At 46.8% G+C, this 15,937-nt stretch overlaps 5 protein-coding genes across 5 annotated transcripts; 1 reads left to right on the forward strand and 4 right to left on the reverse strand.

Moving 5' to 3' along the window:
* Nucleotides 1-377: 377 nt before the first annotated feature.
* On the forward strand, nt 378-1,023 carry UA08_06194 (Guanylate kinase; the record flags this gene model as incomplete). Its single annotated transcript, XM_020268491.1, has 2 exons — nt 378-387; nt 443-1,023. 2 exons carry the CDS (start codon nt 378-380, stop codon nt 1,021-1,023), a joined length of 591 nt encoding a protein of 196 aa, XP_020118862.1.
* A 1,314-nt stretch (nt 1,024-2,337) lies between these two features.
* On the reverse strand, nt 2,338-7,099 carry UA08_06195 (hypothetical protein; the record flags this gene model as incomplete). Its single annotated transcript, XM_020268492.1, has 3 exons — nt 2,338-4,183; nt 4,352-6,655; nt 6,735-7,099. The coding sequence occupies 3 exons, from the start codon at nt 7,097-7,099 to the stop codon at nt 2,338-2,340; spliced, it is 4,515 nt and encodes a 1,504-aa protein (XP_020118773.1).
* A 750-nt stretch (nt 7,100-7,849) lies between these two features.
* On the reverse strand, nt 7,850-9,941 carry UA08_06196 (hypothetical protein; the record flags this gene model as incomplete). Its single annotated transcript, XM_020268493.1, has 5 exons — nt 7,850-8,578; nt 8,614-9,192; nt 9,278-9,490; nt 9,549-9,662; nt 9,741-9,941. 5 exons carry the CDS (start codon nt 9,939-9,941, stop codon nt 7,850-7,852), a joined length of 1,836 nt encoding a protein of 611 aa, XP_020118863.1.
* Nucleotides 9,942-10,787: 846 nt separating this feature from the next.
* On the reverse strand, nt 10,788-11,881 carry UA08_06197 (hypothetical protein; the record flags this gene model as incomplete). Its single annotated transcript, XM_020268494.1, has 4 exons — nt 10,788-10,835; nt 10,918-11,261; nt 11,434-11,594; nt 11,661-11,881. 4 exons carry the CDS (start codon nt 11,879-11,881, stop codon nt 10,788-10,790), a joined length of 774 nt encoding a protein of 257 aa, XP_020118624.1.
* A 1,881-nt stretch (nt 11,882-13,762) lies between these two features.
* UA08_06198 (hypothetical protein) lies at nt 13,763-15,298 on the reverse strand (the record flags this gene model as incomplete). The annotated part of the gene is made up of 8 exons (XM_020268495.1): nt 13,763-13,771; nt 13,802-13,853; nt 13,908-14,144; nt 14,195-14,348; nt 14,384-14,428; nt 14,625-14,626; nt 14,768-15,008; nt 15,082-15,298. 8 exons carry the CDS (start codon nt 15,296-15,298, stop codon nt 13,763-13,765), a joined length of 957 nt encoding a protein of 318 aa, XP_020118508.1.
* Nucleotides 15,299-15,937: the final 639 nt, after the last annotated feature.

A 15,937-nucleotide genomic window follows, 5' to 3' on the forward strand; every position in this document is an offset into this window, starting at 1 on the left:
AATAGCGGACATTCGAATCGTATGGTTGAGATGTTGTATGAGCATGTTCAGCACTGTAACGGGCCCTTATCGGCTAAGCTCCGCCGAACCATCTCTCAAGAGTCTCAGTACATATAACAACGTCAGGGCCGTCGACTAATCCGTTGTCTTGCGCCTCAATGCTTCACCCTCGCCTTCCTGCTTCTTTAGTTTCCTCCTATCACATTCCATCTTGCGCAGCTTTCAGGAGCAAGTCATCGTGGAAGCAAGGCTTGGTCGGCGGGACTAAGATAGTCGTCCCCCACATAACAACTGCCCGCCAATTTTCACCTTCATTCGCAACCAGATATTTTCATACAGCCTCATCTTCTCTCTCAGATCTTGGTCGCGTCAACATAATGGCATCCAGTAAGTCTCAACATTTCTTCAACTTGGAAGATTTTTGTCACGATCTAATTGTCAGCCTCAGCAGCACCTCTCAAGAAAGATGGCAGACTCATCGTCATCTCTGGACCGTCGGGCGTCGGCAAAGGCACCTTAATTCAAAAACTTTTTGACGATCACCCTAATACATTCGCATTCACGGTATCCCATACCACGCGCGCGCCACGAGCCGGCGAAGTCGATGGCGTAAATTACTTTTTCGTGGACCACGAGACATTCGCCAATCTCGTCGCGGAGGGCGGCTTTGTTGAACATGCAACATTCAGTGGGAACCGGTATGGAACGAGCAAGAAAACGATTGCCGACCAAACAGCCAAGGGACTCGTTGTAGTGCTGGATATCGAAATGTACGGCGTTAAGCAGATCCAGGCAAACCCTAGCATCGAGGCTCGCTACATCTTTATCAAACCACCCACTTTTGAGGCCCTCGAGAAACGACTAAGAGGACGCGGCACTGAAAAGGACGAGGATATTCAAAAGAGGTTAACTCAGGCAAAGGCTGAGATTGAATATGCAGACACCGGTGTTCATGACAAGGTTATCGTCAATGATGACCTTGAGAAAGCCTACCAGGAACTTAAGGAGTTCATATTTAGCTGAAACCAGCATAGTTAGTTGAAAATAAGACCCGTCCAGTGCTGACCTTCTGTTATTCTACTTTGTGTGAAGCTATTATATACCACCAGCATTTGACTTACCGCTTCACTACGTTGACGAGACAACCTCTTCTGCATGGGAAGAGCACGCAAAGACGAGCTCAATTGACGTCCCCATGATATTCAAAAGACATATTACACAAGATAATGGCCAAACTAGCAATGGGCTCGTCTCGGTCATGCTATATATCAGACACATACGAATCTTGGAAATTGGAGCAGCACAGGCAGATGAATAGATCATTGCAAGACCTAGTAAATAATTGCGAGAGACCAATGTTTATGCGTGCTAGTTTCGATATGGCTATGTTTCCCTCAAGAAATGATGTCAGTTTTTCTTTCAAGCCCCCTACTTTGGTACTTGCTGCAAATATTCTCAATCCAAAGTAAGTGCGTCCAAGAAGTTTCAAGCCATTCTCAATGCATGTATGCAGATATGGGACGTTGGGGTGCGTTTTTGTCTGTGCCAGGCTGGCCCAATCCTGCTGCCACAAAGCATGGGCTGCAAACCCGAGGAGCAGATGTATCGACACCTGGGGGGCGCCGGAACTCAATTGTACCACAGTTGTCTAACACAGGACCAAAATTCCAGGCAAGCGCGCGCCCTGGGAAGCAGTCAACTGGAATGGCTCTGATCATCTTGATTTTGTCGATATATGTAAATATCGGAGCCCATGACGCCTGTGTCACCGCATCCCACTTTCTATTCAATGAAGGGTTTTGCTTCACGTTGGGTTTGGCATAATCATTATCCTTGCGCACGGGGGGGGGGGGGGCATAATGGCTGTGAAGGGCTCTTCATAGTAGATGATTGCCTTGGCCATTCTCTGCAGTTCTCCTATGTCAAATCTAGCATCGATTTCGCGACATGGACGTGCGCTGCACATCCCTTCGTGAGCCTGATATCAAAAAAAAAAAAAAAATTTTTTTGCACGACTGTAAATACTTTATCGATCTCTATCTGCCAGTCTTCATTGGATTCCAAGACCCTGGAGACAATCTCACATCGCCCTAGTATACGAAGTGTCCATTAGTTGAGGTAATTGCACTTGGAAAGCTATGTATGGTAAACCAACAGTATCCTGGCACTTGGTCTAGACACGACTCGTCTATGATACTCCATCTGGCGTATTCCTCAATCGATAAGCCAGCGGGCATTCCTTCCAACGTTAGGGTTAATGCTCTGTTGTTTAGGCATTAAAATGACTATAGGCATTACAGGGTTCGGTATCATAAAAGCACAAAGAAAATAATACGATCAACGAGTCTGCCTCCCCCTTCTCCTCCTTTGCAGAGGCCGCGGCGGACTCGAACTCAACAAGATCCCTCCACCAGTCGACGAACGTGTCTGACGTTGCGTAGAAGGAACATTCTTCCTCACCCAGCCCGGTCCCCTGGGGAGGCCCTGCGACCTTGCAAAGTCTTCGTCACTTCCTGTGTCGACGGGAGAGACCAGGGGGCTAGACAAGGTTAGATCAATCATCACGGGCGTTGGGTTGTTTCTGGGTTGGTCATCCTCCTCTTCCTCTTCTTCTTCTTCTTCTTCTAGTTGTTGCTCTAAGTGATTGTCATCTTCATGTTCTGGAAAATGAGACTCGTAGTTCTGGTTATTGCTGCTGCTCGGTCTTTGCTCGGATCCGACTTCAAGAGAAGGAATAGAAGAACTGGATTTCCGTCTTCTTTGTTCATTTTCTCCCTGGTGTTGCCCTTTCTTATAACTAAACGCGATAAGACGGGACCGCTTCTTCGCTGTCGCTGGTGACTTGTTGTTTGTACTAGTAGTAGTTACAGGCTCGAAAGGAGGTGAACTGCTTCTACCAGCAACTGACTGACTCGGCGGTAGGGAAGATGTTTTGTGATTATTTTTATCACCGCCAGACACAGATGGCTTGTCCCCTTCTGTCTTTATAGGCGGGAATGGCTCTCGAGATGGCGCGGTAGATGCCCATAGCACTTCGATACTCGGGAATTCGGGATCGGAAGAATCGTTGGCGTTATCGTTGACGTTATGGTCGTCTCCCTGATCAAGCCAGCCGGGGTTGAAGTCGTCAATTTGGCCGTTTTCTATTGATTGTGTGTGCCGTGACACGGATTCAGCGGGCTTGTTCCTTGCTGAGTTGTGCATAGGGAGTGATGAAGGACCATCCCCTTGATTGATGTCTCTAGGTCTTTCATCCGCGTTTCGCTCTTCCGCTTGCATCGCGATTCTATCCCGCTCGTAGAATGGATTGGGAACGGTAGAGATTGCATCTGAATAATCAGATAAAACACTCTGAGTCTCATTCTCAGCTGAAGCGGTGATGAAAGAGTCTTGAAGGTGAGACTCGCCATCGCGAAGTGTGGTGCTCAAGGATGTGTCCTCTGCTTGTTCTTTTTCTTTCCCTTTCCCTTTCCCTTTTCCCTCCTCCTTTTGTGATTCGACGTCTTGAGCCGGGCCTGCTTCATTCTTAGTCGACTCTCGAGGGACTGGCGTGGTGTTCTCAAGAGCACCATCCACTGCCGCAGTCGAGTTTCCGTTATGCGAAGAAGCCGCATGTCCTTCTACGGAGCCAGTCTCAATGAGACCACTTTCATCAGTGCTCATCGATAACTCTCCGTTTTTCCAAGGTAGGGAGATGCCGTCATCCGAGCTGTCGCCGTCGCTGTCGCCATCGTCATGAGTACTAGCGTTATCATGAAGGTCATCGCCGCCACCCATGTCAATATCACCGCCATCATCAATGTTCAATTGGGACCCAGAGTCTTCCATGCTGCCGTTTCTCTCGTCTAAGTTCATTGCGTCTCTCTCCTTAGCCGTGTCATTGTGAGCAGAGCCATGCTGCATTTCAACACCTGGTTCAGGAGGACTTGACGAGAACTCGTACTCGTCTTCTGACGACGACGAATTTGAGGATGAACCCAAATCCTGGCTTCCCGCGTTCTCTGAATCGCGTCTAGGTGCACGAATCATGTGGGAGATATCGAGTCGTGTTTCTGAAGAAACTGTCGCTGTTGCTGCTGCTGCTACGGGTAATGAATCGGCATCGGCTTCTACGGACTCTTCTGCATCATTGCCTCTAGCAGAAACAGGAAGAGGAAGAGAAGGAGGGAGGTTGTTATCTCTACTAAAAAAGCATGCGATTTGTGAGTATTATGGATAGCAGAGCATTTGAGATACATGAATATGGTCTGTGGTGTTAGAGAGAGAAATAACAGGCAAGTTCTGCAATAGCAGAGCACGATCTAGACATGGAATGGCAGGAAAGAAGAAAAATGAAAATCATGCAACTGACAGGCTCGATTCATCATGATTGCCATTTACCAGCTCTCCCTGCTTCTCCTGAGGACTCGTTGATCGCAGCAATTTCGGCTCCAGCAAGTCTTGGAATGACAGATTGCGAAAGCCGTTGTCATCCTCGACTCCTTCGTCTTCGTGTTCGGGCATCTCGAATCCGGAATACGTGCGAACGCCGTTCTCATCTACCGCTACCGCCTGCTGGGTTTCTCGATCACGTTTCGCGAGGGTAACGTTTAAACTGCCGTTGTCAAGAACTTCGATCACTTTGGCGACTCTATATTCGGACACCTGTGGCTGCCAATTGGTAGCCTTGGACATATCCAGTTGCTTGAAAGCTATGATGGCACCGGTCGTTGCTTCGTCCTCAGTTAAAGAAGGCAGCGACTCAGGATCGCCGGAAATTGTAGGTAAATCTTCTGCTTCGTCTGCATTAACGGTGCTTTCCTGCATTTCATTCTGTGCGGCTGAAGGTGCATCTTCGTAGTTCAACGTGATACCGCCCTCATCAGCATCCTCCGTGACACCATCGTACCAGCCTGTCTCGGCCTCATCCTGCCAGTCACGTTGCTTTCGCTTCTTGTTTCTTTTATTGTTTTTTCTCCGCTGACGAATCTCATAGCTCGCATCAGGATCCCACCGTTGGTAGAAAGGAAATGGAGGGGTTGCAAGTTTGATGTCATTAAAGATACATTCTGTCGCACTCAGGATGATCTTCTTTTCCCAGTTCTCATCCTCAATTTCATCCTCGACCGCAGTCTCAGTAGTGTCAGCAGCAGTAGTTTCTGCAGCTTTCGTCAGATACTTGTTTCGAGAGCCTTCTAGCTTAATACGAAGAGCCTCTTCATCCTTCTTAGATTTAGGCGTCCGGACACCCAATGAACCAAACAGCAGGCGTTTCGTGCTTGAAACATCGAGTTTTCGTCTTTTGATCCCACTGGGACTTGCAGTTTCATCTGCATCGGCTGCCTTTGTTTCAACTGCCGATTCCTCTGTCGAAACTTTGGAAAATGTCGGGGCTGTCTCGACATCCCCCACACTCTTCAAGACTTCGTTTTCAGTCTGTTTCCCATTTGTGTATCGAGGTGGAATGTTCTCCTTCTCAGAACAACCGTCGACATCAATACCACCAGATGCGATAACTCGAAGTAATAGCTGTCTCTTGGCTTCAATTTCCGTCTGCTCCTTGACTCTGGACTCGCGCAAATCTTCAAGATCTTTTACTTCTGTAAGTGGTCGTTTGCCATGCTTCGCCTCCCACGTTCTCAAATCATCAAAGTCGGCTTCTGGTGGAAGTTCGCCTAGGCTTTTTAGCTTCTGAAGTCGAAGTCGGAGCTTCTTTCGGCGATTGCTATTTCGGGTCTTTGAGGATCCCTGGCCTGGAGGCGTGAATACGTCGATGGGTTTTTTGATTTTTCGAACTTCAGGCTCGGACTCGGATTCTTCTTCCTCGGACGTCGAAGAGTCGTCGTCGCTGGTCTCACCATCTGACACTGACTCAAGTTCAAATTTAGACTCAGACTCATGACTTACGAGGTCTTCGTCGCTCGAAGTTTCACTGCTGTCATCGTCGCTACTTGAAACTGCGGACTCAGAGTCAGACGTTGACTGTTCATCTGAATCAAGCGCATCCTCATGCTCTGACACTTGACTTGAGGGAATATGTTTGTCAGCCTCGAATCGAACACTCTTAGACGACTTTGGCGTTGCTTCTATTTCGGTGCCTCTACCGATGGCTGTACGAGGTGTAGAGACAAGTGACGGACGTGCTGGGCTGCTAGTTGGCAGCGGATCACGATGTGCAATTCGCGACTTACGACCTGATTCATGCGTCGTAATATTTCCAGTGGAGACGGCATCTTCTGCTTCGTCCCTCAACTGTTCCAGTTCTTCAGCCAAGTCCTCCGCCGCGCCTTCCGAGTAATCCATGTCGCTCTCGGAATCGCCCGCATCCTCAAAGAGATTTAGAGGGTGTCTAATGACTGTTCCTTGTTCAGAAGGTAATACTGAAGCCTCCTCATCATATAACGCCACCTGCTTATCATACGGCGCAGAAGCGGTTCTCTGGAAGATGTCACTGCCAGCCTCTTCGTTCTGGAGATTACCAGTCCAACCCGAAGAAACCATCGTCTTTCTCCGTTTCCGCGGTGGAATCCTGATGGGAGGCCTAGACGAATAGGACCTCTGCAAGAAATGTCTACCAAACGGGACACCATCAATCAACCGTCTACCATCCGTCGAAACCTGAAGACGACCTGAAAGCCGTCTCGCGCGAAGATCCCCCAGACCTAATGAGCGAATCCTATAAGAACCCAAAGAAAAATAAATAATCAGTAAATATGTAACTCCCGTATTGCGCAAGTAAAGCGGGGGATACTCACACAACCTCATCCCCATCCCTCAACAGACCATCCACATGCATAAAATGCAGACATTCAAACCCATCAACTTCCACAACATAATCCTCCAAGCCCCACTGACCGCCAAGTTCATCACTCTCCCCCAGCGTACTGGCACCACCACTGATAGCTGTTTCGAGCGGGACAACCTCGTTCACATCCTCCAACAACTGCGCAATAGTGCATCCTTCATCTCCATATGCGACATTCGGCACACGAGTCGAAGCTACAGCCGACGCAGGGACGCCACGAGCAGTCGTAGTAGTGGTAGCGGCCGAGGAAGCGACAGTCCAGAGAATCCTCGTCGCGGGAAGACCATGGCGGATAATAGTAAGTCGCAGACGCATGATCGAGGAACAAAGAAATCGAAAAGATCCTCAAAGAAGAAAAAGTTTAATAAGACATGTACAGAGGTACTAGAGACTTTCCTCTTCGTCCTAATTTGCCCTCTTTTTTGTTGGGTAAAGAATTTGGCTAGATTCGATTGAAGCAATGAAAAAATACGCTGTTGATTTCGACAATCATTCTTCGCATATGGCACCGAAAGCCCCTTTCCCTATCTCTCTGAATCGAAGATTTGGTGAGCAATATAATCGCTGCTATGCCTGGATGAAGGTAGTGCCTTCGACGACCGTTTCGCTGCAGGAAAACTGACTGGCCGACTGACTGGAGGTTGAGGAGTTCGGCGCGACGCGCGACGCCCAATTTAGCAATTCTCAACTAGGTTTAGTTAGTAAGTTAACTCCATGTTTCTAAGGCCGCGATCACCGAACTTGCTGATTGGACGGCTTAATCTACGGCAGGTGGGGCAGCCACACTCTCGAGACTTGGGGCAAACAATACAAACAGAGACATCTACTGATTTTAAGAGGATAGATATGGTGAATTCTATATACGTGTAGACATTTTATTGCATATCATATTTACTTACATGAAAATTATGTAGAGTGAACCTTATGCGCTGCACTTTTCGCAAACAAACAATAAAATGAAACTCCATATAATGCTAGTGCGTCTAACTATCGACACTGAAGAGAAACGAAGAGGGGTATAATATGTATTTATTAATGTTAGGGCTGATTAGAGAGTTGATATAATTATGATGGGTTTCCTCGTGATTGACCCGAGTTTGGCACAGGTCGTCGATTCGGCACCCCTGTGCTGAATGCGCGACGAGGAGGAGGTGCTTGTGATAGTGTCTGTTGCTCCACCTGTATATTATCGGTAGTGCTGTGATTGGTCTGGCTTTGTTCGCCGGGTTTATGAGATCCCTTTGCTGAGGATGATGCAGCCTCTTCAAAAACGCTGTCCGCGTATGATGTTGGGCGTAACCGTGGTGATTGAGGGAGCATATCGACAGACTCGGACGAATCCCGAGAGAAGGAGCGTGTAATGCTGCTGTTGTTGTTGCCGTTGTTAACGTGGTCATCTTCTTCTTCGGAATCAATGATAGGTGCCTTGGTATCGCCAATGGGGCCTGGAGGCCCTGAAAGACTCCGATCCATAGCGGGCGTGGTAGATTGATAATCCCCGCGGGGCCCATCTATCGGACCAAGCATATCTGCCATTGCGTCTTCGTAGCTCGGTGGCGCATCATTATCGGCAGCATTATTATCCATTTCATATGGTTGGTTAGATGGTCGTGGCGGCTTTGGTGGAGGATTCTCTTGATTTGTTGCTGTGGGACCTTGAGGCCGTTTGCCCATTCTTCCATTGGCGCCCATGGCCTCCAGAAGAGCAGGCGGCGGACGGATGCCAGAATATACCTGCACGGCCAACCGCAAGGGGACAACAATGACTTGTGGCTGTGGGCGGTTCTGATTAGTCTAATGAACCTTTGTCAAAGGGATTAACTTCTTACCATCATTCTACCTGCAGAGCCATGTGACAAGCCAACCCGTACTTCCAGTTCATAGCTCCGAGAAATATTGCATGTCTCGAACGAAGGCGCAACGTCCGGCGGAAGTGGGAGTCTGTTCCATAGGCTTGCGTCGATTGTCCACTCTGTTCCTAGGGGGTCTGTACCTAGCCCGATGGGGATATTCATATTGCTGCGGCTAAAGATTAAGTTCGTAAGAGGTTCTGTTCGAACAAGTTCATGAGCTCTGATATTTGTATAGCTAACCAACTCAATCTGGAGTAGCTGCATATAGATCGCTTCAGAAGTGTGAGATTGCTTAGTGACTATAATCCGTAACGGGATCGGCTCGTTGCATGTAAGAATTGCGGGGTTCGGTAATCTTGCATCAACCGAAACCCGTATTGGATCGACAGCAGCGCTGGGGGCAGCTACATACGATTGCTTGCGGAAAAGGCCGCCCTTTTTTAGAACTGACGGTGGAGGTGGTTTGGCAAATACGTGTTGACGTCTGGCGTAGGTCTCTTCGTTGGGGTTTCCAGTTCGAGGAGGTTCTATAGGAAGGAAATTGAATGGTGCAATCTGTTTGTATGAAGGTTAATTAGTACTAATATTCTTTCTTTCTGTTCAGATACAGATGGATGCATAAGCATAAGCTGCCACTCACCGAACGAATATTTTCCTTGTAAAATTGCGGACGCACAACCGTCGTTTTCACATAATATTTGATCTCTGCCTCGCCAGGAAATGTGCTTAATGTAGGGGGTAGCGTCCTCTTGACATGATTATACGTGTCTCGTGCCATCTCAACACGTAAACCGACCATGTTGAGATTTGTCAACATTGAATTTTGGTTGCTGCAGGAATTATTGAACGGAAACTTGGTATATCACTCAGCATATTTCTCCGACAAAGGAAAAGGTCCTTCTCTATCTGACCTTGAACTGGAATGGGTATTCATAAACACCAGGGGCGAGAGTAAATGAGGCATTTGGAGAGCTATGTTGGGCGATGTCTGGGCTCGGGAAAACAGACTTTACTTTATACAAGATCTAAAGCAGAAAAGTTTTTTAGTAATTAGTACCTAGCAATGTTACATACGAAATAAAAGCATATAGGTAAGCGCTCACTTTATGCACTTCAATCTCATTCTTTCTCTTCTCCCGGTCATTGCGCGGATTAGCGAGTCGAGTGCGACTCTCCCCTTCGAGCTTTACGTGAATAGTGCTAATAGCGGTATCGGAATGCAGCCTCAATATTACCCTGCCAGTAATGTTGTCCAAGTTTGTGAAGTGACTGTGAGGTTTGTCGAGTTTGATGGTTGCTGCCATTGTTGGGAGCAACAGAACGGAAAAGGAATGCGTTGAAACCGAATGCCCACTGTCTGAATTGAAGTGTATTTTTAAACAATCTCAAGAGAAGAAGAAATTAAATAAGGAAAGAATTGAACGAACGTCGACGTTAAACGGGGTTGCCTAGGTCAATGAGCACTGCATCAACTAATTGTTAAGAAAGAAAGCTGAAATGACGTTTGACCCGGCCCGATTTCCTTGACGCTCGTGCGGAGTTTGCGGCGGGGCGGAGCTTTGGGGCTTAACTTGTTTAGGATTAGAGGTGATGTGGCTCAGCTTCGTTCATAGCCCTACGGAGTTGTTACTGTACATCTCTACGCCTATAAGCAGCACATTCCTATGCAGTACAATGAAGATGAAGACCTTTTATGACCCCTGTCCATGCCTAGTCAAGCAGAGCTGAAAGCGCCCTCATGAGCCTTGTTCAGGACTCTGGGAATTAAGACCTTCCATCATCCACTCATCATATAGCAGCTCCTGCGCTATCGGCCTGTCATCAGGATTCCATTGCAAGGCCAGCCGCATCCATTGCAAATATCCTTCCTTTTCCTCCTCTTCGAAATCCGCAGCTAGCTTTTCTAGCGTTATATCAAGGATCGGCGCCAAATTCTTCCAGTTTCCTGGGGAGATAAAACCGGTTTAGTAAAAATTTGTAGTCAGAGGTATGTGAATGGATAGCATAGGAAACACAGACGGAAAGAGAGCATACCTGACTCGTCCCAAAATACATAGCTTAATTTGCATCGTTCCCGAAATTCAGGTGGCGGGAGACCAAGAAGTGCAATCATTTCTGCCATATGGACTCTGTCATCGAACACACCGTCCTCATTGATGCCCGTGAAATAAAATATGAGAAGAAACAAGATCCCAAGCCTGTATTATTGTCACATAAGTTAGCGTGCATAGAACACAAGCCACAGATATTACCCATGGTGAGAACAGTCCAACAACTCACAAGCATAGCAACACCCCATATATCAACGTCATGATCCCAGTTCGCCTTCAAGACAACCTCCGGTGCTCTATAAACAGTGGGCATGATATCCTCGCTGTTCTCCCTATCACCAAATCGAGCCTCTCCAAAGTCACTCGAAAGAGGTAGCCCCTTAGTTGGCAGATAGCCCACAGATGCATAGATTGTTCGATCTTTGAGTAGTTTTCTGGGCGACGGTGTCTGGACTTCGAGTTCTTCAAATCGAGACAATTTTTCTATATTTGGTGCGGGAAGTAGTAGATTTCGTAGTTGTAAATCTTGATCGAGGTTAACATTTTGAACTTTTCCACTGAAGGGACAGGTATCTATTACCAGTATGAATAATGTTGACCTCATGATGCAGAAAGTCCAAAGCCACGAGTAGCTGTCTAATGCAGCGTTTCATGTTTCTGAATGCCATTTTTCTCTCCGGTAGAAAATTCATGAGGTTCAGTATACTTGTACCGAGAAGTTCATGGACCAGACAAGTATGACTACCGTGGGGGCCTTCTATCGAGAAATGGTCGAAGAGCTTGCGAATAAGCCTTGGACCTGGGTGGTTTGCTTGTATGGAATTCAAATGCTCATAGATTTCCACCTCATGGTTGTTTTGTTTGTTGCCCGTGACATAAACTTTCAAAGCAACATATCGAGACTCCCTGATTGAACAGCGTTATCATCAGAAATAGTAGCAAATGTTCTGATATAAAGGACTATATACTTACAGTAAATCGCGGCTAAGCCATATCGTTGACGTGGTTCCAAAGCCTAACTTGACAAGAACTTGATACCGCTCATGAAAGACCTCTCCCTGCTGAACAGGGTAATATTTTTCGGGTATGTATGTCGGAAGTGTTTCTTCTTCAATTGGTACAGAGCTATCGAGTAATTTGAAACCTGTGTTTGGGAATGTTCTGCGCGCAGATGTCCATTGCAACGAAGACATCACCCTACGACGCGGCACAATCAATGGTGAATCTCGAATAATAGAACAATTCGAGAGCAGACATTTGATCGGCCTCTGGTGAAAACAAGGTATATATGCACTCCGAGAAAACGGTGCAGCTCGATTCATTTCCGAACCGAGTTCAATGCCTTCAGGGTAGGAATCGTTGGAATAACGTGAAACGTTGAAGCAGTTGTTGTTGCTTGCGCCGTCACAATGAGTGATATCAACTTGTGTCTATTTTTATACATTGTAGGTGCCCCACCTTTGGGCTAGTTATATTTATATTTACTTTTAAAAACAGTGAAAATACTATTTTAAAAGCTATGAGAGGCGTTACATATCATTCGTAGAAGAGATATCACATACCCAGACTAGCACTTCAGTCCCGGGGCGCTTGCTTGGATTAGCCAATACTAGCATGCAAAAACACCCAACAAGCGACGATGAAAGTCAAGAATAGCGTAGATAGGTGTCTACGCGCTCTTTTCGATGTTTCAAAGTCCAGGTGTCATGCTCAATTGACTGGCTGCGAGACAAATTGTTTTCCCCTTTCTACGAAAGACAGCGCATATTTTTCGAGGTTTTGGGCACGATATATCAACGCCATTGGCTCTGTCTGGCTGCGATATTCCTTCTTTCTCCCACAACTACATCAATTAATACTGCGCCCTAACCTAAGAGACACCCATTCCGTGCTTTTCACCTTAGGGGCATTCAATTTCCACCATGAAAAATTTCGCTAGGACCTTCCAAACATCTGCCAGGGCGCTTATTAGACAAACTGGCACTCCTATTGAAAAGCTTGTGTCTGATAATGGCATCGATGGAGAATTGTGGTCTACCGTCATAGATTCAATATGCAATGCAATCGAAAAAGCTGTCTGTCAATTCGATCCTCAGAACATTTTACCAAGTTAGGAGCCACGAATTGTTGAATCAAAAATTTAGTATGTAACCTTGCTCAAATCCGTCCACCCATTCTCCATCCTGAATATGCTTCAAATATAAAATCATGCTAATATGCTCACAGGGGTTCCGTAGCCCATAAGTCCTCAAAAGACCGAACAGACCCCGAGCTTATGATAACAGTGGGCCTGCATAACACCGAAGGCACGAGAGTTAGTTCCCTTCACGTGTATCTGAATAGAACTTTCAAGTTCTGTGCATCTCGCGCTGGGTTGCTGGGTGGGTACGCAGCCAACATAGCAAAGGCCAGCATTCCTGGCTTTATAAAAAATGGCGACGATGTGGTAGATCAGAAGCCAACCTTCTAGTGGGCTCTCATGGACGGCTTTTCGCAGATGAGTTCTATCATTTGTAGCTTCTTCCAAGCCTTGCCAGGAGCGATATTGTGCAAGTCACTCTCGTGGGTGAGGGTTGAGCCGCCATGGCATGTGTGAAACCACCTTTGAGAAACCGGCGCCGGTACCAAGGGCTTTGACAAAAGCTGACAACTTATATATCTCCGGGATCCTGATCTGCAGGGTGGATATTTTCTCTTTGAATCTTTGAATTTATACGGGTGGCGTGGGGATGCATAGGTTTTCTCTTGTATTTAGCAATATCTTTTTAATCCTTCGTCAGAATGGTTACAAATTCCTTCCTGCTAAGCATATGGTTCTCGTGTATACCTAAAGCGTTAGAGTAGTGAATGATGTTCGACACTGAAACAAAAGAAAAAGAAGCAGTCGGTATCTGAACCACGATCCATATGGAAGGAACAGAAACCGAGTATCTTGAGCTAGAGCATGCATTTTGCATTACACTCAATCAATAAGATCATATAGACTCACCCGGGCACTCGCAGGCACGTTAAAAGATGATATGGTATATGTACATAATGATATACAGAAGCTACCTTCTATAAACCCTCCTTCGCTAGCATGTCTATTACCATGTCAGCCAAGTCTTACTTACGCAAGGACACAACTCACCTGCAATATCCAAGTAGAATGCAATGGCATTAAATCTGTTTACTGTTAGATTGACACAGCGCAATGAAAGAAAATAGGCCAAAACTCACTTCCTTTTATTCCCTGTCAACTCACCGACCAACCACTGCACACGGTTGGTCCAGTTGATCAAGTCGAGATGGCTCACACCCACAAGCGTGCCTTTATAGCCCAAGTCGCCGCCCCACTTGCTGCTGGCAACGCTGACAAGACCATCGTTGGGGCCCTCGGCCTCTTCCAGGAGTTGATGAAATGGTCTGAAGATGTTCAGCAGGCCCGGTTGAAACATTGCGCCGTAAGAGAAGTACCTTGAACGAGGTTAACCGGGTTGAAGTTGCAAAGATTATAACTGACTTACCGAACATCTTCAATATCTGGCACATTGGGATTGAATTCTTCCTCAAGATATCGGCGCGTCAATTGGCTGAATGCCTGTGCATCGAAGTGGATTCGGTCGAATGATCTTGACAACCTGCGTACCCGCGACACTTTGGGAAAGAGACCTATCAGGACTGTTACTTGATACAGGAGCTGGACATATGCATACCACTGGCATCAACTTGTTTCATGAAGCAGTCGGCAATCACGGACCCTGTTTTATGTCAGTCCTCACGAATTCATGAAAAAGGATAAGTGCAGCCATACCTCGATGCGGCGTTGCAATGGAAGTGAGAGAACGAATTTTGAATTCGGATGGTCTTAACTTGCTAATCATATACCGGGAATCAAGCCCTCTGACGACACTTAGCATTGATAGACTTCTCTCTGCCATCAAGGTACCGACTTACCCCTACAGACATGTGTTAATGAGATCTCAAATAAGTCAATATTGATAGCAAACACTCACCATACTATGTCTATACAGATAAATCTCAATTTAGAAATCACTGCCACTCCACAAATCAACCAATGTAAATCCAAACTCACTTACGCAATAATGTTAACATCGTGCCCCTTTGCTCCGGCAGCAATATGCCTGACCAATGCCTTTGCTCTGTTCTCAATCGAGCCATACGGAGGCACGGTGGCAGTAATCACTTTGATCCCTTTCATGGACAATGCATGCTCAATGCCATGCCAGTACTGGATCGGCGGGAAAAGCGACCCGGCCAGTCTGATTTCATTGAAGCCGAGGAGGCCATGGGCCAGAACAATTGTATTCTTGGGACATTCTACAACATATCTTGCCCGTCAGGTTAATCCAATAGATTATAAACGATGCAAAGCGAAACGGTACAAACTGACGGTAATCTTCCTGGATATGCGCAAACTTGTCCTCGATCAGTTTACCCAGGCTAGAAAAGCGCGGGTCCGTTGCATCGTGCTGTTTTCTGAGTGAATGGCATGTGGAAAAGGGTCGATGGCCAACGTTGATGCGTGGTAGCCTCATCGCAGCCAAGGATCCATGTTCTGTTGTTGTTGTTGTTGTTGTATGATGCCTGTAAGGTGAGGGAAGTTTCATGTGGAGTTATCCGATCGCTGCCTTGGTGCCTTGCGGCCTTTTTGGGTCCGTCGATCTACGAGCCTACAACTGTTGCATAGATTAGTCCCTTACTGGCATTAATAACCTATAGAGGAGTACTTTTAGAAAGAAACGTAAAAATAAAACAGCGTCTTAGGGTAATATTCACAGGGGTTAGGGTTAGATGGTCTCGGATATACGGATTAATAAACAGCGGGCTCCCATTGGCGCGCTGTCTCAGGTGACTGACGTCACACATATACAAGCCATGACTGCATGCGAAACAACGTCGTCAGTTGGCAGTTGAACAGCACACGGTGGTGGTTGGCTGTATGTACGTGCGCAGGAAACAAGGCATGACTCGGAATTGCTACGTACTTATATCCAAGCCATGTTGTAACTCGGCCGGGACTTGACCACCATCATACATCTACAACTACAACCGCAATTACAACCACAACCACAATCACAATTACGCGGCCATTTGATAATCCAGACTGGAGAAGAGGTCTGCCTATCTGCTGCTGTGCCAGAGTATCATGCTGCGAGCATATCGCAAGTCTGTGCTAGCTGCATATGCGACATTGCCCAATAACGTTAGCCATCAGGGATATCGTCATCGCCCCTCTTCTTCCGCGC

This window comes from Talaromyces atroroseus (assembly GCF_001907595.1).
Source record: "Talaromyces atroroseus strain IBT 11181 chromosome Unknown scaffold_8, whole genome shotgun sequence".
NCBI lineage: Eukaryota > Fungi > Ascomycota > Eurotiomycetes > Eurotiales > Trichocomaceae > Talaromyces > Talaromyces atroroseus.